Source organism: Pseudopipra pipra, chromosome 18 (assembly GCF_036250125.1).
Source record: "Pseudopipra pipra isolate bDixPip1 chromosome 18, bDixPip1.hap1, whole genome shotgun sequence".
NCBI lineage: Eukaryota > Metazoa > Chordata > Aves > Passeriformes > Pipridae > Pseudopipra > Pseudopipra pipra.
The window spans coordinates 4327730-4350277 of NC_087566.1; the positions used below are offsets into that span (position 1 = coordinate 4327730).

The 22548-nt window shown below is 52.0% G+C and overlaps 2 protein-coding genes and 1 long non-coding RNA gene across 9 annotated transcripts in view; 2 read left to right on the plus strand and 1 right to left on the minus strand.

Annotated features, from left to right (window-relative positions):
• LOC135424302 (calcium-binding protein 1) overlaps nucleotides 1-14521 on the plus strand; it is a 72627-nt gene extending 58106 nt beyond the window's left edge. For 5 of the 7 annotated variants that reach the window (XM_064675463.1, XM_064675456.1, XM_064675457.1 and 2 more), the window contains 4 exons: nucleotides 5510-5688; nucleotides 7023-7199; nucleotides 7356-7413; nucleotides 8591-14521. In XM_064675463.1, coding sequence (XP_064531533.1) covers nucleotides 5510-5688; nucleotides 7023-7199; nucleotides 7356-7413; nucleotides 8591-8820 — 644 coding nt within the window. In that variant the 3' untranslated portion in view covers nucleotides 8821-14521. Of the gene's footprint in view, nucleotides 1-2062; nucleotides 2288-5509; nucleotides 5689-7022; nucleotides 7200-7355; nucleotides 7414-8590 lie in introns of those variants that run through there. The other 2 variants (XM_064675462.1, XM_064675465.1) reach the window with 2 other exon arrangements.
• On the minus strand, nucleotides 901-8595 carry LOC135424322 (uncharacterized). Its single transcript, XR_010435148.1, has 2 exons — nucleotides 7794-8595; nucleotides 901-7647 (listed from the first exon to the last, which is right to left on the minus strand). It is a non-coding gene; the product is annotated as an uncharacterized LOC135424322 (long non-coding RNA).
• A 1279-nt stretch (nucleotides 14522-15800) lies between the features above and the next one.
• UNC119B (unc-119 lipid binding chaperone B) lies at nucleotides 15801-22524 on the plus strand. The gene is made up of 5 exons (XM_064675494.1): nucleotides 15801-16034; nucleotides 16494-16607; nucleotides 17102-17213; nucleotides 17451-17623; nucleotides 18466-22524. The coding sequence occupies exons 1-5, from the start codon at nucleotides 15821-15823 to the stop codon at nucleotides 18576-18578; spliced, it is 726 nt and encodes a 241-aa protein (XP_064531564.1). The 5' UTR covers nucleotides 15801-15820; the 3' UTR covers nucleotides 18579-22524.
• Nucleotides 22525-22548: the final 24 nt, after the last annotated feature.

The window sequence follows — 22548 nt, forward strand, 5'->3', positions numbered from 1 at the left end:
GGGGTTTCCCCTCTGTTCAAAGCCCTGCTGAACCGGGGGGCAATGGGCCACCTGCCTCAGCCCACCGGGGCCACACACAGCCCTCAGTGGGACTTCTGCTGCCCTGGAGGGTTTCAGGACTGGAAATACGAGGATCCACACACACCCTTTGCTGTCTGTAACCTCTGCCCCAGCCACCCCTCCGCCTGCTGATGATTTACTCCATCCCTCTTCCCACTTCACTTTCATAGCTCGTGGCAGTCACCTGGTGACACACAAAGTGTGTATGTGCTTTGAAGTTGTGCTCCTGACCTGAGTGCATCGCAGTTTAAGCTGAGAGATTAGAGAGGATCGTCTGTAATCAGTACAAATGAGCTCTAACGAGGCCTCCCTCGGCCTCGCCAACTGGACAGCATTGTCCTGGCCACGGCTGCCTGCACTCCTTTGGTAACGGAACTTGGGGGACACCCAACAGGTCACAAACACAGCAGGGATATGGCAGATTAGCCTGGATTTTATCAGATGCTGCCAGGGCTGGGGTCTGTAGCGCTGAGATGATTTGCCAGGAACCAGCATGAGGTGGCTGAATCTGGAGAGGTGTTAAGCGTGCGCGTTTCACGCTACTCCTCTGGATGAGGTTTCCTAAGGCACCTTGTAGCTTCAGGAACCCCTTCCTGGCTGCAGTGTTGGCATGGGAGCACAGCAGTGCCATGTTTGCCCTAGTCTAGTTATATCACAAGCCCAAGAGCCGATGTGACAGCAGCAGGAACATGCTCTGGGGCACACTCTGGCATGGGGAGAGCAGGCTGGGGAGCAAGGTGGTTACGTACCCCCCAAAACAGTTCACTTCTCCAAGGCTGTGGCCGGTTAAGAGGCCCCCAAGTGCATTACAAAAGCAACAAACCTGTTTAATTCTCAATCTGCAGCACCAAAAGTCTTTATTTCTAAAAGTAAATGCTTTGTAGCAGACTCAAATTAATAAAACATCACTGGGACTCAGGAGCAGCCGCTGCTAATGCAGCCGGTGTCTGGAGCACACCCCCGAGGCCTCACCGGTGTCTGACGCCTCGAGGAGCACCGCGATCAGACAGGAGGGCAAACACAGAGGCGAACATTGAGTTATTTGCTCCCCCCGCCGTGTAGGGACTGAGTTTCGTTCAACCTCCATCTGGGATGTCTCACTCCAGCCCTCCCAAGACCTTGCCAAGGTCCTCCAGAAAAAACCATGATGTTACATTCTCCTATAAGGCGCAGCCCTGGGAGCAGCCCCGCTGGCCGTGTCACGGTCACCTCCCGCCTCCCCTTCAGTGCCCGCTTTGCTTCTCATGCAGGTTACTGCGCTCCAAGGTGCTTTCACGCCACTGGCCGCCTCGCTCCTTACCGGGCGGGCGGCAGCTGCCTTCCCCCATCCTCCATGGCAGGGCCGAACAGGAGAATCGGCGCGTTCTACCGGGGCCGCGAACCAGGCCTTTGGGCTGCTGTTCAGAGCGCAGCGGGCACGGAGCTGCCGGGACGCGGCGGCGGGGCTCCCGCTGCCTCGCTCCCCTCCCGGCCCCTTCCCCGAGCGCTCCGGGCCCGCTCCGCTCCGCGCCGCCGCGCCACTCGTTGCCACGGCAACCCGCCGGCCGCGCTTCCCGCCGCCGCCCCGCGCTCCGCCGCGCTGGAGCCCCGCGATTGGCGGCGCGGAGGGGCGGGCTCTGCCCTGGCGGCCGGCGCTCGGGGCAGCTCGCCGGGCTGTCCCCGCTGCGGACACCGCTGGGAAGCCCCGTCTGTATCTCCCGCTCATTTCTGCGGAGCCGGTTCCCTCTCGTTCCCTTCCCGCGCGGGCAGTCCCGGTCCCGGCCCCGGCCCCGCGCCCCGGCCCGCGGGGACCCGCTCCAGCCACCGGCCCCGCGCCGCTCAGCCCGCCTGCCCACCGCCACCTCCCATTGGCCCGCCGCCGTATGAATATGCAAATACACATCCGTGGCCGCCCAATAGCAGGCAGGCAGTTATTTAATATTCGCGGTGCGGCGCGCGGATTGGCCGGCGCGCGCCCCGCCCCGGCAGCAGGGCAGGCCGCCCCCTGTCGGCGGCAGGAAGGGGCGGGCGCGGCGCCGGGAGCGCGACATGGTGGGCGCCGGTGCGCGCGGGGCGCCGCTGCTGCCGCCCGTGCTGCTGCTGCTGCCGCCGCTGCTGCTGCTGCGGGGCGCGGCGGGCGGCATCGCCGACAGCGTCGTCTGGGCCGTCAACGCGGGCGGCGATGCCCACGTGGACGTGAACGGCATCCACTTCCGCAAGGACCCGCTCGAGGGCCGCGTGGGCCGAGGTGAGGGCGGGGGGACGCGCCGGGGGCGCGGGGGGGTTGTCGGCGGGGCTCCACACGGGGTCCCGCTCCACTGGCGCGGTGGGGTCCCGCCGTGCCAGCAGGGTGCGGGACCCGCGTGCTGCCGGCCCGCGGCAGAGCGGGGGGTGTTCCCGCAGCGCGGCGGGGGCTCCGCTCCCGCAGCCGCCCGGGGACGGCGGGGCCCGCGGGGAGCGCCCGCACTTGTCACCCGCGGGACCGCGGCCACCCCCGTCCTCTCGCCGGGCCCAGCCGGGGCCGCATCCCCCGCCCCCGCGGACCCGGGGCCCCGGAGGCGGCGGGATGAGCCCTGCGGGATGAGCCCTGCGGGATGGTGTCCTCAGGCTGCGGGGTTGTGTAATGCCGGGGGGGAAGTGGCTTCGCGCGGGCTTGGAGTGGGATTTCGGCTGGAAAGGCTGCCAGCCTGGCCGCGTGCGGCCGCCGGGATCCTTCTTTCTCTTGTTTTCCACTGAACAGCCCGGCTTCCACAGCAGGACCTGCCGGTTCGCAGCCAGCCCGCAGCACGCACCTTGCAGTCAGAACACGCACTGCCCGCCCTCCGCAGCCGGGTCCGGATCGCTGGCGGTGCGGGCTGATGGTTGCAGCGTTCTGGTCCTGCTGGGCCCGAGCAGGGGGAAGGTGCAGCTGGCTGGTCTGCTCCATGCCCCAGTCCTGGCAGGGTGTTCAAGGGCAGGGACACAAGTAGAAGTAGAGGCAGATGGGATATCATCAGCTGCTGTAGCTACTGATCAGTAAAATCTTCACTCTACTAGTTAGAACAGAACGTAGAACTAATACTGCACTTGGGTTACCTTTTCTTACTTCCTTTGAAACCACTCCAGTTGTATGAATCGTGCATGTTTCTGATAATTAGCACACCAAAACTTAGTTGATTCACAGATGTATAAAAAGTTAGCTGTGCTGAGCTGCTCTGCAGTCATTTCCAGGTGGAGTGTGGAGAAGATGAGCTATCTGTTGACTTTTGAGTCTAACCTTCACTGTTTCCATGTAGGATGGTGAGGACATTCCTGTGCTATGCAGCTGGCACTGCCATTGCTTACCCTGCATGAGTGCTATCCCAAATGGAGAGCCTTTTGGGCACAGTGGATGCAGGGGAGGTTACATTTAAGTTCTAATATGGTTTGTTTTTCACACCCATGGAAGCTGGCGCCCCAATTGCCCAAGGTGCCTTGACTGCTGCAGGTCAGCTTCCCTTCATAGACCTCTCACATGTGTCACTTGAATGTCCTTGTGGACTGGAACAATTTATTTCTGAGTTGAGGAGAAAAAAGGGTCTTTCTCAAGCACATTGTGACATGTTCTTCCTTTGAGGAAAGCCTGTGGTGTCTCCTCTGCACAGCAGGCCATTGCAGTAATTCTGCTTCAGCCAGTGGTGCCAGGCACAGTGAAGACTTTACCCCTTTGAGCTCTCAGCTGCATTTCCCTCAATGGCTTTTTATTGCACCATTGTTCGTTTTCTCTGGGTTCCTCTGTGTTGATAGGCATGTAATGGCTTCAGCAGAAATATATGGCTGACTGGGAGGAAATGACCTAGGGATAGTAATTCTGGGCTGTCCTGCCTCTGGGCAAATTAAAACCTTTTTTTTCAAGCCTCAGTTCAGCCGCTGTACCCTGAAGGACTGAATGTGCTGGTGGCAATTACAGAATTAGGCAGGTGCCAGGCATAGTTGTGTTACAGCTTGATGGGCACTGCTTGCTCCCAGTGAGCACCCAGCCTGCTATAAAACCCAGCTCGCCTCCACAGCTCTGTCAGCAGGGCTCTGACATGCAGGTGACAGGTCTTCCTCTCCAGTTACCTTCTTGGCTATTAAAGGACTTGCTTCCTGTGCAGGCTTTCCTCTAATAGAAACGTACTTCTGTGGAGTCCTTGGTTTGCTGTCGCTGTAATCTGTAGCTGGCCAGAAATACCTGTGTGGGAGGACAGGTTAAACTTTTCACCCTCTGTGTTTCTGGTGATTAGAGTGTTCAGTCCTTGCGCCCAGGTTCGGGTGGTACAGAGAAGCGGACGATCGCCTGAACAGCTCTGTGTGAAACAGGAGACTAAGAACTGGCATTAATTTCCTCTCACTCGTTTGCATTGGCTCCGTCTTTGGCAACGTGCTCTGGGTTAGTAGTTCTTGCTTTGTCTTGGCTGATGCAGTGTCTGTTCCCATGGAAATGGGGTTGGAAGTGGTAAGTGTCAGCAGAGAACTTCGTCTGGATCAACTTCTCCTGCCTCAAGTGCCAGTGGGCAGATGGTGTCCACAGTCTTCCCTCCTGCCCCTGCTTCGCTGGGGAGTCGTTGGATTTGCAGCTCAGGAGGCATTGCATCAGTTTGCATTTGTACAGTAACCCTGGCACAATAAAATGCCAAGTCGAGTTAAAGTCTTTTGGGGGCTGCTTGAGACATGGTGAAACAATCAGTGAGAAGAGGCAAATTTTATGATTTCTCTTATTTTGTCAGTTATTGTCCTGTTTAGGAATGTTGTTTGGGCCCTTCTCAGAGGGCTGTTCAGATGGCTGCAGACAGCACCCACTTCAGCTGGGTGGCTGTGAGAACAGCAGCTGATGGAGCTGTTGGTGCTCTTGAAACCCTTGTGTATCTTGCTTCCTTCTTCCTGTCTTCAAGCTGACAGTATTGCAGGGCTGCGATGAGAGGAAAGGGTGTTGTAAGATGCCTAATGCTTTTCACACTTCTGCCATCCCCTAGGTTTTCACTTGAGGGGGATGAGTCTCTAAAACCTGATGCCATCAACTGCTACCTTCAAATCTGTTGTATCAATGAGTCAAGTCAGTCCTGTGCCCACTGTTTTTGTTTTCTACTCAGGCTCTGAGATTTGAAAATACTGTAAAAATATTCTAGGTGTTTTTCCTCTTAGGAACAAGAGCCAATGGCCAAGTCTTTCGGCTTTGTGCACTGTTTGTGAAACAAGCTCTTCTTTCTGAAATGGTGCAAGTGAATTTACTTTGTCTGGACTGCAGCAGGTCCAGAGCTGTTTTCCTACAGGGCTGGGGTTCTGGGGCTTTGGCTCCCTCTGCTTCTGCTCCAGTAGTGCCGCCACCTGGTCAGAGCAAGGAGGGGAGACGGGTCTGACAAGGATGCAAATGCTACTTGTGGAGTTAAGCACTATAAGAGTATATAAAGTGTTTCTTGCATGTGCCTCAGAAATTAACCCCTCCTCTCACTCTTTTGTGCTTGAAAACCAGCTTCTGACTACGGGATGAAGCTGCCAATCCTGCGGTCCAACGCAGAAGACCAGATTCTGTACCAGACCGAGCGCTACAATGAGGAAACCTTTGGCTATGAAGTTCCCATCAAAGAGGAGGGTGACTATGTGCTGGTGTTGAAGTTTGCAGAGGTCTATTTTGCACAGTCTCAACAGAAGGTAAGCAACAGCTCATGTGTGTCTCTGATGTGAGTTCCTGGCTATGACAGTGTGTTCTCAGGTTGCCTCTGCTGCTTTGCATGCTGGAGGAAGGAGTGAAGTAAGGCACTGGTGGTTAACTTAGATCCTAGAGCTCTCACAGGCTCTGAAACTTTAGAGCTCTCTCCCACGTTCCAGCTATACAGTCAGACTGGGAAACTGCATTTCAAAGCATTCAAAAACCATGTCCAACTAAACATAACTAGCAATAGAGTTTTATGACCTGTTTAGGCTGTGCTGGTTTCGAAGAGTTTTTTTACGTTTTTCCTGAACAGTTGTTCCTGCCGTGACAGCACAGTTGTGTTGGAGGAAGTATTGCACAGATTGAAGCAGGGAGGTGATCTGGAACCTACTCAAAACAATTTTTACAAATGAAATAAGACTTGATACTAGCTCAGTCTGATCCTGAAAACACAGAATTAAATTCACCCTCTTTGTTGCTCTTGTCCACTTTTGAAATACCTTGTGTGCAGAGGTGGAAACAGAAGCACAAAAACTCAAAGCCCTGTGATAAATTGGGGTAGGAGTGGGTTGTGTAATAGCCTGTCTTTCCCTTGACTCCATCAGCTTCTTTAGAGCTGATCTCCTTAAGTACTGTGCTGCCTTCCTGCCAGAGAGGTATTTCAGGGAACAGAACCGGTGGGGCTGGCTTACAGAACGGATGCAAAAAGCAGCTTCAGATTAAACTGAAGGGCTGAGGCATCTTTGGTTCCTCTTCCTTGATGTGGTTCTGCTGGGATTCCCCAGGTGCTGAGTGAAGTTTGAGTCATTGCAGCCCTGAGGAGGACTTTCACTATGAATTCACAGATGTGGTTAGCAGTTAAACATTTTACCTCCTTCAAACCCTGTGTTCTTCAGCAGCTTGTTTCCTCCTCTCTGTTCTGCTGCAGGCTGTTAGTTAGAAATGGCTTCACTCCCTAGGGTGTGGTGTGCCACAGCCACCCCGGGGTGGTAGGAGCAGGTCCTCCGACAGGAGGTGGAAAGAAAGTTTGAAAGAAAAGCATGAATAAACCAGAATAAAATTCTTCTGTCCTCAGTTCAGAACAGCAGATGTAGGGGGGATTTTAAAAGGAGGAGGCAGGTTCCAGGGTATTTGAAAGCAAGGTTAATGCTTCAGTGTCTCTACCTGGCTGCTTTGGGCTTTGAATCCTTCCCAAGGGAGTGGGGCAGTGCATGTTACAGTGCTTTCAGGTCCTGGGTGCATAACAAGCAGAGACCTTTCCTGTTCTGTTCCCATTTCAGCTGTCACGTGCCTGAATCTGTTCTGACTCTCTGTCGTTTCTTTCACCCTGAAGGTATTTGATGTTCGCTTGAATGGCCACGTGGTGGTGAAAGACTTGGACATTTTTGACAGAGTTGGACACAGCACAGCTCACGATGAGATCATTCCCATGAGTATCAAAAAGGGGAAACTGAGTGTCCAGGGGGAGGTTTCCACGTTCACGGGGAAGCTCCACATTGAGTTTGTAAAGGTAATAAGCTTTCCAGGGCAGAGCCCTGATCTCCCCTTTCTCCTTGTTCCCCAGCTGTGCAGTGCAGCTCTGTGCTGGAGGAGAGGGGATGGGATGTGGGGAGACCATTCCTTGCCTCAGAACTGCAGCACTGACTGCTGCCTTTGCTTTCTCTAGGGCTACTATGACAATCCGAAAATCTGTGCCCTATACATTCTGCAAGGAACAGTGGAAGGTAAGCACAGGTTTTGAGCCAGAAGGCTCTTCCCCCTTGGAGAGCAGCCTGTTGCTTCTCAGACTATGAGATCATAGCTCTTGCTGACCCACATCTGCCAAAATTGTTTCTCTCTCAGTGAGTTCCCACAGAGTGCAATTGCGGAGTGAAGTAGGTGTGTAATGTCCTCGTTCTCCTCCAAGTCACAAATTCTGTCATTTTGTAACAAGAAAAATCAGTTTGTTTTGGAACTTCCTGTATATGGGGGAGAAAAGAGAACACATCTGGTCAGTCTCAGCTTATAGCTACAGATGCATTCCCTCTGGCCTTGGATGTCAGCAGCAGCCCTGCAGACAAGTAATTTACAGAGTTCTTTTAGCTAGTAGTTAAGTGTTTCTTACCTGGAGCTTCGTTTTGCCTTCTCAGCTTGAGGACAAGGCAGTGTTTTCTTACTGGGTATCAGATCCTCTGGGTAGCAGTGGGGAGTGCTAGAAAAGTTGTTGTACTTCCATCACACTCTTTGTAAGTGTGCTGGACTGGAAGCCCCTCTGGCTCTTGAACGGGGGCGTTTAGGACCCCTCTCACCAAACCATCATTTTGCTTTACTGTTAGTCAGATTTCCAAGTGATGCTGAAGATTTGGTGAGAACCTTGTGGCCAGGTGGCACTTTGCTGTGTGGGGGACCTGCAGTTCAGGCCCCAAGCTCAGAGGGCTGGATTTGAGTGGAGTAGGACCGTGTTGCTCTGGTAGCTGTGGGGTTGGGGGGTGCAGTGATGTGGGGTAGGACTGTTCATGGAAAGGGTTTTCCATTTCCTGTTTGCACCTGTATCTGCTGGTCCTGCAGGCAGCAGGTGCTTGTTCTTGCTTAGATCTCCCTGAGCAGCTGCAGTATCTGACTGTGTGCTCTGTGCATTAACTTCTCTGTGTGACACCTGGATGGGGTGGAAGGATGTAGTTTTTTTTGCAGACTGGATTTTTGGATGCTCTTACCTCATGGAGAAAAGAAACAGTGGTGTGATCCTCTGTGAGGGAGGATGTTCCTGTCTTCTGGGGTGTTCTGGTTGTGGTTTCAGTGTGGTGTCAGGTGCCCTCTTGCCCGTGTTCATGTTGGATCAGGGAGAGGGGAAGGAAGGGAGTGTCTCCAGTGATCTCCCAATTCACATCCTGCCTCCTTGCAACCTTTTGTCTTGTCCAACAGATGTCCCAAAGCTGCAGCCGCACCCTGGTCTGGAGAAAAAAGAGGAAGATGATGACGAAGATGAGTATGACGATGGCTCCAGTGTCAAAAAACAGGCAAATAAGAACCGGGTTCAGTCAGGCCCACGCACACCAAACCCCTATGCCTCAGACAACAGCAGCCTCATGTTTCCTATACTGGTGGCCTTTGGTGTCTTCATTCCTACCCTCTTCTGCCTCTGCCGGTTGTGAGAGCAAGCCCCACAGTGCATCAGCCCAGGGGCTGGGAGGGAAGGAGTTGGACCAAACACGGTTGCTTTCAATTTCTCCATATTGTTCATAATTTAAGGAAAAAAAAAAAAGAAAAAAAAGATGATTCATTTGGAATGAATAGCAATGAATAGCAGGTCCAGGTAAGAGGGAGCTTACCTTCCCCCTGCCAGCAAGCAGCAAGGCCCTCGCCTTCCCCTTTGCACCATGTGCAGGCTCCAATTCTCCCTGGGGCATCCGAGAATGAACTGAGTCCTGGCTGGCTGTGTTCTGGGCTGTTGAAAGCTGATGCTACCAGTCCTGGGCCACTTCCCCCACTGAGGGATAGCAATGTGCTGCGAGATCTCTGCCTTTACTGGGTGGAATACGGTTCCTTAATCAGGGAAGCAGCTCTTAAAACAAGACCTGGGTACACGTCCAGGAGCGTGGAAGTGTTGTGGTGCTGTTGGGTGTCAAACGACTATGGAGGACAGAGCCTGGCTCGGCATCTCCCTGAATGTGTGCGGCACGATGGATGGTACTCGCCTGCCTGAAGATCCCAAGACTCCAGCTCTCCACCCAGCCTTCGTGGAGACAGTCCCCTCCTAGGACTGCAAGCTGCACCAGGAGCAGAGGGATTTATCCGGCCTGATTTGCTGCACCAGTTGGGAGAGACTTTCCTAGTTTGGCAGTTGCAATGTCTGTTCCATCGCAGAGGGATTCTGCTGTAGCCTGCGAGAGGCTGACGTTGTTGGCGTCTGATCAGATGCACTTGTTTTCTGTATTGATTATTGATTATGGCTTTTGTTTCCTTTAATATCCTTTTATTTTCGAAGGTTTTGTTTCAAGCCCAGTTCCTTGTTTTGCCCTTTCTAGCAAGTGACCTCTCCTTTGGAAGAAGCTGAGAATCAGGTGACCTAGAGAGGAACCTGGTCAAGGACTTGTTCCTTGACCTTCCTAAGGGTTAGCTCCCTTCTCCATGACTCTGAACAACCTGTGCTGTAGGACAGAGCAGAGCAACCTGGTGGATGCTCCCTGTGAGCTCTCATTCCCTGTGTAGGGATCAGGCCTCCCTGCAGCAGTGAGAAGTGGAGCTGGTCAATGTTTACAGTGAGCTCGGCCTTTTGCATATTCAGGCAGCGTAGCAAAGGGGCAGATGTCCAGCATTTCAGTCCTGGAGAGCAAGGTGGTTTGTTGCCATCTGAAGGTGAGCAGAACACTGGAGAAAAGGTCACCTGCTTTCCCCAGGGATGTTTCTGCAAGAGGCTTTTGTTTCCACATGCAGAGCCTGTGCCTGCCTGACAGAGGCTGAACAGAGTGAAAGCTGCTGCTGCTCCTGCTGATCCAGAGCTGCAGGCCCCGAGGAGCTGCCTTTCCATGGTTTTGGCCTCCAACATGTTGAGCATTTCTGGCTGGCAGGAGGGAGATATTCTGTGCTGGAGAAGGATCTGTCCCAGGCAGGATTGGGTCCCTGTGGGCCAGCTTCGATGCCGCTGAGCTCTGGGCTCACAGAACGCTTTACCTCACGCTCTCTCCATTGTCCTCAGAAGTGTTCTGTCTTTCCACGAGCAGTGGCTCTGAGCAGTGACCTCCGTGCTGCTCTGCCTCTGTGGGCCTGTGTTTTCCCAGCAGTTGTTCCTGGGTTTGATCCCCTGTGGTGGCTCAGCCTTTCTTTGAGCTGAGCACGGTCAGCAGAATTGCATTGTTTCTGGAGAGGGACCTGGAGGAGCAGCCTTTTCTCTTCTGCTGGGCCCAGGCAGCTGAAGCCTTCGCTCCCTCCTTACCCTCAAGCTGTGATAGGAGCTGTCAGCTCAGGGGCTTCAGGCTGGGAGCTGGGGGAGGTGACAAAGTGCTGCTCTCTGCAGCAGTGCCACTGAACCTTTTCTGATCACACACATCACTGCTATAGGCCTGACCCTAATTCTGTCTCTGTGAGCTGAAAAGCAAGCAGGGTCTTAATTATCTTCTCTCCAACTGCATAAATGGCAACAGCCAGTTTGGGAGAAGCAAGAGTCCCTGCCCTAGTTAAAGGGGAAGACAAGCTTTAAGGAGAGCAAATTCTAAAGAACAAACCTTAGGATGAAAAGGTGGTAAGCTTGAAGTGTTCTGCTTCATCTTCTAGCTGCTGTTAAAATCCTAATACTTATAAAACTCATAAAATACGAGCTCTGTTTTGTTCAGTGACAGCGCCTGCAGGGATTCTCCAGCGTTTTTGGGATTGCTCTAACTGGAGCACAGAGACATTTAGATCTTTATCAGTTTTGAGAAGCATGAACTGCGCTGATTTGTTAAGCAAAGAACCCGGGGTTGAAAACAGGCGTCTCTGTAAGGAGCTGCTCTCTTCCAGGCCTTTTAGGTTGCATTTTATTTGAGCATCCTTGAAGCAAGGAATCACTCGGCTTCTTGTGGCTCACCCAGTAATCTCTGCACCTTGCCTGGCATGGGAAAAGGGGTGTGCATTTAGATGTGCAATAGTCAGAGACAAGTCTTCTAGGGTAGTTTATCCCAGCCTTTCCTGGCAGCCAGGGCATCCATTTGGTGCCATCAGCTGCCCCAAGGCAGAGCTGTGCAGTGTGATGTTGTGTTCCAGTTGCTCAGTTTAAATGAATCTGTCTGATTTGAATAAGAATAGGGAGGAGGAATAGTTCATGGCTTCAATTTAGTTGTTTTGACTCTGGTTTTATGCATCTTTGTCACTACAAAGCTGGTGTCTGGGTGGTTCCTGACCCTGTTAAGGTGCTATGAGCAGTTTCCTTGTTGATCCATCCCCTCCTGACAGGTTTGCCTTGAAGGAGCCTTCAAACAGAGCACGTGGGAGCACAGAGGGTGGTAGAGGGTGGCCAGTCAGCACCTTGCTGGGAATGGTGTACTCTGGCTCCCCTTGCCATCTCTGTCTAGTATCTGCAAGCCAGATAAATGGGTCCTGAACAGGGAAAGAAAAAGTTTGGGCTGTCTGTAGCTTTCCAGAATGGGTGTTTGAGGGAATATCCAAGACACTGTTTAAGTGAGGCAGGTTAGAGACAAGCCTGTTTGTGCTGATTCCTCCCACCAGCAGCAGGCATATGGAGCACAGCAGTGTGAGGAGCTGGGTCAGAACAGACCTGGCTTGATTCATGTTGTGTAGAAAGGGGCAGATAAGGCAATTTTAATAAAGCTTCCACTTAATAAAGGGCAAATGACACCTTTGATCGTGTTTTGGGCCTGGATGCAGTCTCAGCATGGTGGTTTCAAAGCCTATTTTAGTTGCCCCATCAGCCCCTACTTTAAGCCAGGCCCTTTTCCCCTTCTGTGTGTGTAACTAAACATCTCTGACCCTTTTGAGTGTCCCAGGTGGCAGTGAGCAGAAACCCTTCTCTTTTTGGTGCCTTTGTCTCAGGCTTTGAATAAAAGTCTATTTGAAGGAGCTTCTTTTTTTTTTTAAGGAGCTTCTGAGTTTTTTCTTTTTCCCCAAGGGACAGACATTCCCTGCCCTTGAGATCAGCTGGGGACTGTCTCCCTGTCCCTGGATGCCACCTCTGGAGGTCACAGCTGAAGCAGAGAACTGCGAGTGAATATCTTTGTTTCCAGCCCTTGAGATCAATGGAAGAAAAGCCTAACAAGGGATGGGAGAACTGGAAGAGCTCCTTCAGGTCCCAGAAATCTCCTGAAGGCAGGATGGAGAACTTCCAGACAGTCTGGTGCCTGTGTGTCTGTGCAGTTCAGAGCTGAGTGAGTCATGGCTGGGTCCTGGTGCTTACAGCTTCTGGGTGCAGAGGGATGTTTGGGGGGTCCTGCGCCCCAAATTTACTTGCTGGGGTCTTGCCCTGTGCTGTTCAGGTCTGAACAGGGAGCAGGGACCTGTGTGTTGTCCCTTGGCCTTCCCTAAGTTGAAATGGGATTGCAACAGCCAGGGAAGTGTCTTGATATGGGAACTCTGGGCTATGCAGGCCTGTTGCTGATGGAAAACAGCAGGAGGAGGGAGAGGACCATCAGAGCAGGTTCAGCCCTTGTTGTGAGACAGATACTGAACAGCTGCAAAGTACCAAATGTTTCAGGCTTTGTTTGGTGCTCAAATGTGGGAGAGATCCGTCTGCTTCTTGCACTTATGGTGAGGAGGGAAATACCCTCGCTGAGAATCCAAGGGAAATGGGAGCTGGGCCAGCACTGAGCTAATTTACCTACTGGCACTTCTGCATCTCCCCAACAAATGCCAAAGCCTAATACAATTCAAGGATGCCATTTTACCGTCGGCCTGGTTCCACCAGTCTGTCCTCACCGGCTGGTCCCAAGTAGGCTCACACAAGTGTTCTCAAACGGCACAAACACACCAGGCTGGAGCTGGGAAGGCTCAGAAACGTGATCACACGAGTGGGCCTCCCGTGCTGCACCTCTGCTTCGCGCTGCCCAGCAGGTCTGGGGCACGTGCACTCACCTTGGATCCAAAGGATTTGTCCCAGGAGTATAAGTAGCATTGAAAGGTGCTGGGCTGGATGGGAGAGGTGAAAGCAGGTCCATGTCTTCCGGGACTCTGGCTTGCTCAGAGTTTATTGCTGTATATTAAATACTATTTTTGAAGATTGAGGGGAAGATGAGGGAGGGGGAGGGATGTGACGATGCTGTCCCCAGTCTGATCAATGGGATGCTACTGCAGGTTATTGATAGGTTTTGTTTTTTTTTTTTTGTTTGTTTCTCAAAAAGTGCTTTATATATATAAAAAAAAAATTCAACAAAACACATGCTTTCCTCCCTCCTAGAAACAGTGCTGGCTGATCAGAACATGTGAATAATCTTTTGCAAACATCAAAGGTCTCTGCTAAAGAGTTTGTGTGATGGAGATTTGAAGGCGAGGGGCAAAGTACAGCTTGAACCAGTTTTTAACTGGGAGAGTGTGAATCCAGGAAATGCAGGATCTCTGCCCTGGAGTTGTTCCCAGTCACAAGTAAGGGGGATATGTTTTTCCTATGCTGCCATGGCTGTTCTGTCACACCGTGGCAGTTCCTGTGCTGGGGTGCTGGAGCAAAACAGTGGCTGGAAACTTGCTGGCAAGTGAGGGCTTGAATTTTTTGTGGTTTCCTCTGGGGCTTCGTGTCTTCAGAGCTTTTGGTAAAGCAGCCCCGGAGCCTGTGAGAGCAGAGGCAGGATTTGTGCTCGTGGCAGGAGACAGTAGCCAGGACTGTGAGAGGTGACAGTGGTGTTTGGGTCCCATCAGTGCAGCACTTTTAGCATTGGCAGATGGTCCCACCACTCCATAGTGCCTGGCTGGGGATGTGTGGAATTAACCCATACCCTTGGCATTAAGGACACATCACAAACTAGGTAAAGCTGCAGGTCTGAGAGTTACCTGTAAAGACTAAAGCAGTGTGGGGAGAGATCCCCATCTGTGTCTGTTACCAGTACAAAGGGGTTTTAAGGAGGATTTTTTTATTTTACTGTCTGTTACTTTGTGTTCTAACAACTTGCAGTGACATTTTTTTAGTTTGTTTTGCAGCGAGCTTGGCCCCTGGGTGAAAAGCACAGGTATCTATTTCTGATTGCATTGGCTTTGCAGGGACTAGTTTGGGGGGAAAGACGGGTGTGGGGGTGGGCTATTTTATTTTTGGTACACGGTAGCAGTTTTATTTTTTAATTTCCCCAGGATGTTTGGTTGAGGGAATGTTCTGAAATCTACTGTCTGGCAGTTTGACCAGCAGTGTGCTAAAGGAAAATAAACAAAATTATATTGTCACTTGGATGAGATGGTCCCTCTTTTCTGGTGGTAGGGACAGAGGAGCCCCCTCTGGTTTTTAAACCCAGAGCCTCTCCCTGACACGGCCTCCACCACAGCCCTGGTGTTGGCACAGCCCTAGTGTTCTCTTGCCAGTCATTTTGGGCTATTAAGTGCAAGTTGAATGGTACAACATCCTGTTAAAAGTGCTGATGCAGACCTTGTTGCTTCCTGCTCAGATAAGGAGCGCCAGAGATGTAATCTGCCTTCTGGGGCTTTGCAAGCTGCCCCCGTTTCAGCTTGAAACTGCATCGGAGGTGGGCAGGCGGGGCTGGAGCTGGAGCAGAGAGAAGGCAGCACCTTTGTGTTCTAGGTGCCTGATCTGGGGGTACAAGGGGCTCTAGCTCCATGCAGAGCAGCTGCTCTTCCAGACAGCCTGGCTGTGTCCTTCCCAAGGCACAGGATGGAGGCACCGACCCCATGCAGTGAGGAGGGTTTAGGAGCATTGGCTGGACAGGCTTTTGTGAAATAGCTTTTGGTTGGCAGTAGGAGGTGCGTTCTGCTCACAAGCAGCAGCAAACATCACTAACCACTGCTCTAAATGTGCTTCTGCTCGTGGTGAGCATGTTCAGTGTTGGCTGGAGACTGAAAAGAGGATGCAGATGTTTCTTGTTCTTGCCCCAGTTCCCCAAAGGACTGGAGGTGGGCTGGTGGGCTGCCCCTCTTTGGGAGGAAATGCATCCTTTCCTCCATCTGATGCTCCTGTGAGTCACTCCAAGTGGGACCTCCCCAGTCCCTCCCACCAGGCTCAGGACGCTCGTCCGGGGTCTGCTGCTGTCACCTCCGGCGTGCCCGGGGTGTCCCCAGGCCCTGCCGCTCCATGGCATCCCCTTGCTGACACCGTACCGGCTCCCCGAAAAGTGCCCTAAACAGCCCGTCCCGTGACCCCACCGGGGCTCTCGGGGGACACCCGCTCTGTGATCACCGGCCGTGCTTTCGTCAGCGGGGTGATGCCAGCGAGGGGTGATGCCCGGCTCCCCAGGCAGGAGCGGGGCGGGGGCTGGCAGCGGGAGGAGGGCTGGTTTTGTTTGGTTGTTGTGTTTTTTTTTCCCCTCAAGTAACCCCCCTTCCCCTCCGGCTCGTCCCGCTGCGCACCCGGGGGTCCCGATGCCGCGGCTCTGGGGTCACCCATCCGGGCGCGGCCGCGCCGGGCCCTGCTGAGCTTCGGGCGCGGCGTTGCCGGGCAACGGCCCCCTTGCCCCGCCCCGCCCCACGCTCCCATAGCTACCGAGGCGGGCGGCGGCCATCTTGGCGGCGGCCATGAGCGGCTCCAGGGCGCGGGCGGCGGCGGCGGCGGCGGCGGCGGGGCCGGACAAGAAGCCGCCGCCGGGATCCGCGGGGCCGCTGAGCCGCCTGCGGGGCCGCCGCGGATCGGCCGACGCGGCGCCGCGGCCGCCCTGGACCGAGTCCGAGTTGCTGGCGCTGGAGACCGTCCGGCCCGAGCACGTCCTGGGGCTGTGCCGGGTGACGGAAAGTGAGTGCGGGCCGGGCCCGGCGCGGCGGGGGCTCCGCGGGGCTCTGCGGGACGGGCCCCGGGGCGGGAGCGGCGGGTCCCCGGGGGAAGCGGCGGGGAGGGAGCACTCGGGCGGCAGTGGCCGCAGCAGAGCGGGGTGTGCCCACCGGCAGCTTCCTTACAACTTCCAGAAAGTTTTGGGGTGTTTGGGGTTTTTTTTGGTGGGTTTTTCCTTTTGTCTTTGTTTTCTGCTGGGATGCTGATCTCTGCTTTTCTGCCCCGATCCTTTGCCTTTCTCCCTCCCCTACCTGGCACCTACCGTGCCTTTGTTTCTTCTATCCTTAACTTTGTCCTGCTTTCATGAAGCTTCTGCAAAACAATGAGCCCCTTAACGGGCTGGCGGTAGCAAAAAAGGAAATTAATTTGGTAAGTGATCAGGAGTATATTGAAATGTTACTATGTGTTTTTTCTCTCTTCTAGATTATTTATGCAAACCTGAGGACAACATTTACAACATTGACTTCACCAGGTTTAAGATCCGGGACCTTGAAACTGGAACAGTGCTGTTTGAAATTGCAAAGCCGTCTGCCTCAGGTACATCACACTAACATTGGAGGGACAGTAGAGACTCAGAGAGCTGAGAAGTTGCAGTGCAGGACCCGTGCAAACCAAGCAGAAAGGTCCTTTGACATGTCCTGGTGACTGAATTCCTTGCCTTTAAGCATAGAATTGAATTTATCTCTGCTGAGAAACTTGTCATAAAAATGTGATTTTCGTGAGATGGGTGAGTCCTATCAGCTGCAAATCTTTCCTTTTTGGGCTTGATATGGTACAGAGTTGGTTTCATGTGCTTTCATGTGATGGGGTATATCCTGTGAGATCAGCTCTGAAGCCACCAAATACCAACTGTCACTGCAAATCTTTTAGATTTTTACTTAGTGCCAGTATAAGAATCAGACCAGTTATTAAATGTATTTATGTTCAGTACCTAAGCAATAGCCAGCCTGTGCTGATGCACTGGCTGGCCAGTATCACCTTACATGGACACACAGTATCAGCAGAGTGACTCTGAGCTGGTGTGTTTCTAGAGCACGAGGAGGAGGATGAGGAGGACAGCAGTGAACTGGACGCGAGTGCAGGTCGCTTTGTTCGGTACCAGTTCACCCCAGCGTTCCTCCGGCTTCGGACCGTCGGTGCAACGTGAGTAGGGATTCATGGAATGAGGGGAGAGTCGGGTGTTTACAAAGTGTCACTTGACAGTTTATAACTAAACTGTGTCAAAGACTGGAGAGGGCCCATCGTACACTACAAATATCGATGTCTCTCTCTGGAATGATCTGTTGCACACTTGTGTAGCCTCAGGTCCAAGGCTCTGTTCTTCCCAATAGGAAGAGAGGTATATCACCTTAGCTGCTTTTTCCTGCTTTCTGTGTGCAGAGTGGAATTCACAGTGGGAGAAAAGCCAGTGTCAAACTTCCGAATGATTGAGAGGCATTACTTCCGAGATCGTCTGCTGAAGAACTTTGACTTTGATTTTGGCTTCTGCATCCCCAGTAGCAGGAACACATGTGAACACATCTATGAATTCCCTCAGCTCTCAGAAGACCTTAGTAAGTACCTCCTTTGCCACGCTGAGTGGTGTTTTGTTTGTGCGCATCTGCTCATTTTCTCCCTAACTCTACTTGTAAAAGAAGTTGTGACTGGGATGGAGGCGACAGGAACAAACAGATACGGGTTCCTGGTTTAAGCAGTGTGTAATCTTGTCTGAATTACACATTTGTGCTGCAAAGCCTCCTCCTTTGAAAAGGAAAGCCTAAGACAGCCTGTGCTAAGTCACAGGCTGCGAGAACTGGTCAGAGTCAGAGGGTTGACACACCTAATGCCTCGTAGTGTAGCCCAGAAGAAAACAAAATCCTGAAAAGGGGTTCTTTTGGTAGCCACCCATCTGTTTTCAGCACTTGCTTTGTTAGGGCTTGAGCTTCCTGCTTTGGAACAGAACTGAGGGGGTGTGTTTGAGCCTGCCTAGATCTCTGCAAATACACATTGCATGGGGTATGTTTGACCTCAGGGGGTGGATAGAGCAGGAGCACGGGAGCCCTCCTGGGGCTGCCTGGATGCAGGAGGAGACACAGGGTTTGTACCCTGCCTGTGTATGTGTGGGGAGTGCTCCTTCTGCTTACAGATGTGATCACTGCTCTGCTCCAGTCAGGGCTCTGGCAGTTGCCAAGGTCCTTTTGAGTAAAATTGCTTGATCCCCCTTTGTTTGCTTTTAACAGCACTTGTGAATAGGAAGAAAGGGCAGGCCGGAGCCTTTGAAGTGCGCTCAGCAGCAGTTGGCTTCTCTCCCTTGGGTAGGGCAGAGCATCAGCCTGGTAAATGCAGTGGAGTGGCAGAGCCCTTTTTATCCTGACTGTGGCAGGCTGTTGAATGTAATGAAGCTTTCTCTTTACAGTCCGTCTGATGGTTGAAAACCCGTACGAGACGCGCTCGGACAGCTTTTACTTTGTGGACAACAAGTTGATAATGCACAACAAGGCCGACTATGCTTACAATGGGGGACAGTAGCCATCCTGTCTGCTGGATGCTGTGATGCCATTAACCATTCCAGATGTGCAGGAGCGGACTAGAGTTGCTGTCTCGTGCAACAAGGCTTCTTGCCAAACCTTTTCTCCGTGCATGAGGCTGAGGACATGAAGCAAAGGCGAAGGCTCCTGAAGGAAATCTCCCTGCAACACTTCTCTATCCAACACTCCTGCCTCTCCTCCTGTGTTCCTGGCTACCTTCTGATACCTTGGTTAGGTCATGGATAAGAGGCACAATTCTTGCTCTTAGTCTTTATAGTTAGGTTGCACCTTAGTGCTTCTGATGCTTCACCTCTTGGGTGACTGCTCTCTTTGAAGAGGTCAGATTGTTTGTGTTAAGCTTTTTCTTAGCTGAAAAAATCTTACCCCTTCAAGTAACCAGTGATGCCTGAAGAGCAGATCTCTTCTCTAGTTGGATAGATCCTCTCTTTAGTGCACAGTGGTTTAGTTTGTAGCATGGCTGACGTTGCTTTTTAGGGTGCATCCCAGTATTCTGCAGTGAGAAAGATAAACTAAGAGACTTATTCCGCTTCTAAACAGTGCAGGAATCTTCCATCTGCCTCTGGGGGCCTGAGCTGCCCCTGAGAATAGTTTAATCTGTGTTTTGCAAGAGATTTCACTAGAGATACGAGATAGGGGAAAAAGGTTTTATCGCTCTGATAGCATTTCTCTTTGAGCTCTTGTCAGCAAATTGTTGCATGTTAGAGCTAAGAGGTCAACCTTAGAGCTGAAGTTAATCTCACTATGTTTACCATTTCTCCTGCTTCCCTTTGTGTAGGAATTTTGGCTCTTGCTGCAGAATGTGTTGCTTTTTAGATGGACAGCACATTGTCAGCCTGGCTGGGGTGTAAGGGAGTGGGGCTTAGAGGAAAAAGGGAGAATGTGGAGAATCACTTGAAAAATGTGTAGGAAGCAGAGTTTCCCAGGCTTCAGTCTATACTTCTAAACCCAAATGATCTGTCAGAGGTGCTATGAGGAGCACCAGCTCATTTGCTTTGTTTCATTGGAGGTATTTAGTAACTAAAAGCTTCCTGGGTCAGTTCACTCAGTGTTACGGAGTGGGATCCTTGGAAAGTGAGAATGTACATGATTTTCTTTTTAGCTGCTGGGGTTCCCATCGCTGCTTTGCCTACTCAGCTGCTTATTTATGGTTTGGGAAGTTGTTCTGTCGAGGTAGGATACCACCAGACCAGAGGGAGTGTTTCACAGCTGTGTTTGGGATCTGGTGATGGGAGATAGCACCATGCAGTGGGAAGAGGAGACCTGTGTGTTGCCAGTAGCCATACTGGGGCCTGGCTCCTGACCATGCAAAATCTCATCTATCAAAACCCTTTTCTGCCAGTTTTGCTGGCTCTTGAGACTGGCACTTTTCCTGTCTCCACACTGGGCTGATCAGCTGTGTCTCTTGTACGTGGGAGTTAGGTTGTGTCTAGACTAGAGACCTTCTCTAACATTAATTCCATTTGTTCTTGAGACAGATGAAACCTATCTCCTTGGTGGATATGGTTGGTTACCTGTTGTGTTAAGTAAGATTCGGTGTAGTTTGTCTAAGCAGGATTGAGTGGGGCATCACAAACCAGAGCTTATTAATTCGTAGACAGCAACAGGAAACCACTGCCTTTACCTCCAGATTAATGGAAGTAACTTTGGCATGGAACATCAGCTGGCACCAGGGTAAGCAGGGAAAGCGTGTGGGGTGGCAGCCATGAAAGAATCTCCAGCTCTTGGGAAGATACTTAATTATGATTAACCACAACAAATGACCTGTTCTGGGTGGAGCATTAATCATGAGCAACCACAACAAATGTCTTGGGAATGCGGAGGGGCAAGGTCTGCGTGGTTGAAAGATGAAGAACCATTCTGCTACCATGGATCCCCTCCAGCATCTCCACAGGCACTTAGGCAATCTTGTTTGGTTATTTCAGGATTAGTTAAAGCTGCTGGGAAGGTGGAGCTCGAGAAGCCTCTTGCAGTGAGTGTCTTCAGCAGGCCTCCTGTGGTGCCAGTGAGGTGGGAAGCGTTTGCCTTGCTGTGAGTTACATGCAATAAGGCAGAACTGCCTGGAAGTGCGTTTTTCACCCTGAAGTGCTCAGAAGCAGTGTCTGAAGAGCCTGCTAGTTATTCCCTGGGAAACTTTAGCATGTTGAGCTGAATTTTGTAAGTAGTATAGATCCAGGTGCCTTCAAATATTACTTTTATCACACTTCCTATTACGAAGCAACCGCTAGCGTTTCTTGTGAAGTGTGGTGATGCCCTTCTGTTTTCTGTGTCAGTGTGTAAAGGTTCCTCAAAGGCGGAAGGGCCCGTGGCCGGCGCGGGCGGGCACCGGCGGGGGCGCGCACGGGGAGCGCGCCCCATCTAGCGGCTGCTGGCGGCAGACTCCGGCAGGAAAAGGGAATAACTCCTGCTGTCCTTTGCCATCAGCAGAGACCAGGAAACAGCACCGGTGCGGTGGCTTTCGCGCTGGTGAATGTATCAGCCATTCAGCAATAAGGAAAAGGAAAACTGGAGGAAAACCGGGAGACTCGCAGGCAGCAGTAGCACCCCATGGTTTGTAGCTGAATTTGTCTGCTGTGCCAAATCAGGTGGTGTTTGCCCAAAGTGCATGCTGCAAGGAAAAAAAAGAGTCCCTACAAGAGGGCAACCCAGCACTGAAAAAGTTGATTGTAATCCAGAAAGTCAGGGATTTCCAAACTCCTCTCCCTACTTTAGTTGCTTCCCTAGGATTCCTCTTCTCTTACATACTTTTTATAAAGTCTCTTTTCTTTGTGGCAGGGATGATATCTTTGGTAAATATGGTTTAACAGACCAGTTTCCTTCCAGAGTGTGTGCTCTGATGCTTTAACGATGGGTCAAAGCTACTTATGCCAGTGAGTTAAGAAGAAATTCCAATGGGATCACATCCTTGTCATGGTCAGTCCTAGCCAGGTGCTGCAGGCAGGGGAGATGCTTTCAGAGTCAGTTGGAGTTGGAGCAAGGGAAAAGGTATCTGTGCAAACAGCTTCTCTCAGGTTGTATGCTGAATTGGAAAGAAAAAAAAGTTGGGATCATACTGAGTTCTGCTCTAACAAAAAAAGGGACCAAACCCATAAACTCATGCTAAGTTTTTCTGGTATTTGCCCTATTAGTGCAAGGACCTCTTTTTCACATCTTTGAGGCAAGTGCTTTGGATCCATGCCAGCAAGCTTTCTGGAGAGCTATTTTCATGACCTGAGTGTGGAATACATATTGCACCTTGTGAAGGAAGATTATCTCTTATTGTATGGACTGGATACTGCTGTCCTTGTCCTCTGTTTTTGGTAGGAAGTGTCTTCCTTTGTGTGTTTTCCTGAGGATTTTCAATGTTTCTTGCTGCAGAGGAGCAGCAGGCTTCTCTTTGGTGCTTGGGGATGTTTGTTCCACTTATCTGAGGGTTCAGGAAGAAGGAAACAGATGTTCAGCAGACAGAAATGAACGAGGAAGGTGGTGGTGAAGCAGTAAGGTCCAAATGTAGCAACTCTACATCTCAATTCTGTGTTTCATCACCTCCTCTTCAGCTGTTTCCCCGCATTCTGCCCTGCTGTCCCATCCCACGGAGCTCCTTCGTGCTGCCCAGAGCCTGCCTGGCTGTCAGTGAGACCCACAAACTCTCCTGGAGCTTTATGCTGAGGACAAGGCTAAGGGAAGGCAGCACCTCTTCCTCTGCAGCAACGGGACGATCACCAGCACCCCCCTCTCCTGCCCGGATCCCAGTGCTGTCACAGGACATTTATTTATATCTCTCACAGTGTGGCCTTGGGGCTGCTGGCGCGTGGACTCCTCCGTGCTGTCCCCTTCGTCCCCTGGTGCCCGCGGGGGTGCCGGGGTGTCCGTGCGGCCCCCGGTGCCGCTGTATTTGTACAGCCCCTGATTTTGTCACCAGCAAGAGGAATAAAGGACCTTCCTCCCTGTGCGGGGCCGCGCTGAGGGCCGGG

Excerpts from the sequence above, each read along its gene's own strand:
- UNC119B (XM_064675494.1), top strand. The coding sequence starts at position 15,821 with ATGAGCGGCTCCAGGGCGCGGGCGGCGGCGGCGGCGGCGGCGGCGGGG. Across the intron at positions 17,214-17,450 it reads CTTCGGACCGTCGGTGCAAC|AGTGGAATTCACAGTGGGAG; the intron begins GTGAGTAGGGAT and ends TTCTGTGTGCAG. Across the intron at positions 17,624-18,465 it reads TCAGCTCTCAGAAGACCTTA|TCCGTCTGATGGTTGAAAAC; the intron begins GTAAGTACCTCC and ends TTCTCTTTACAG.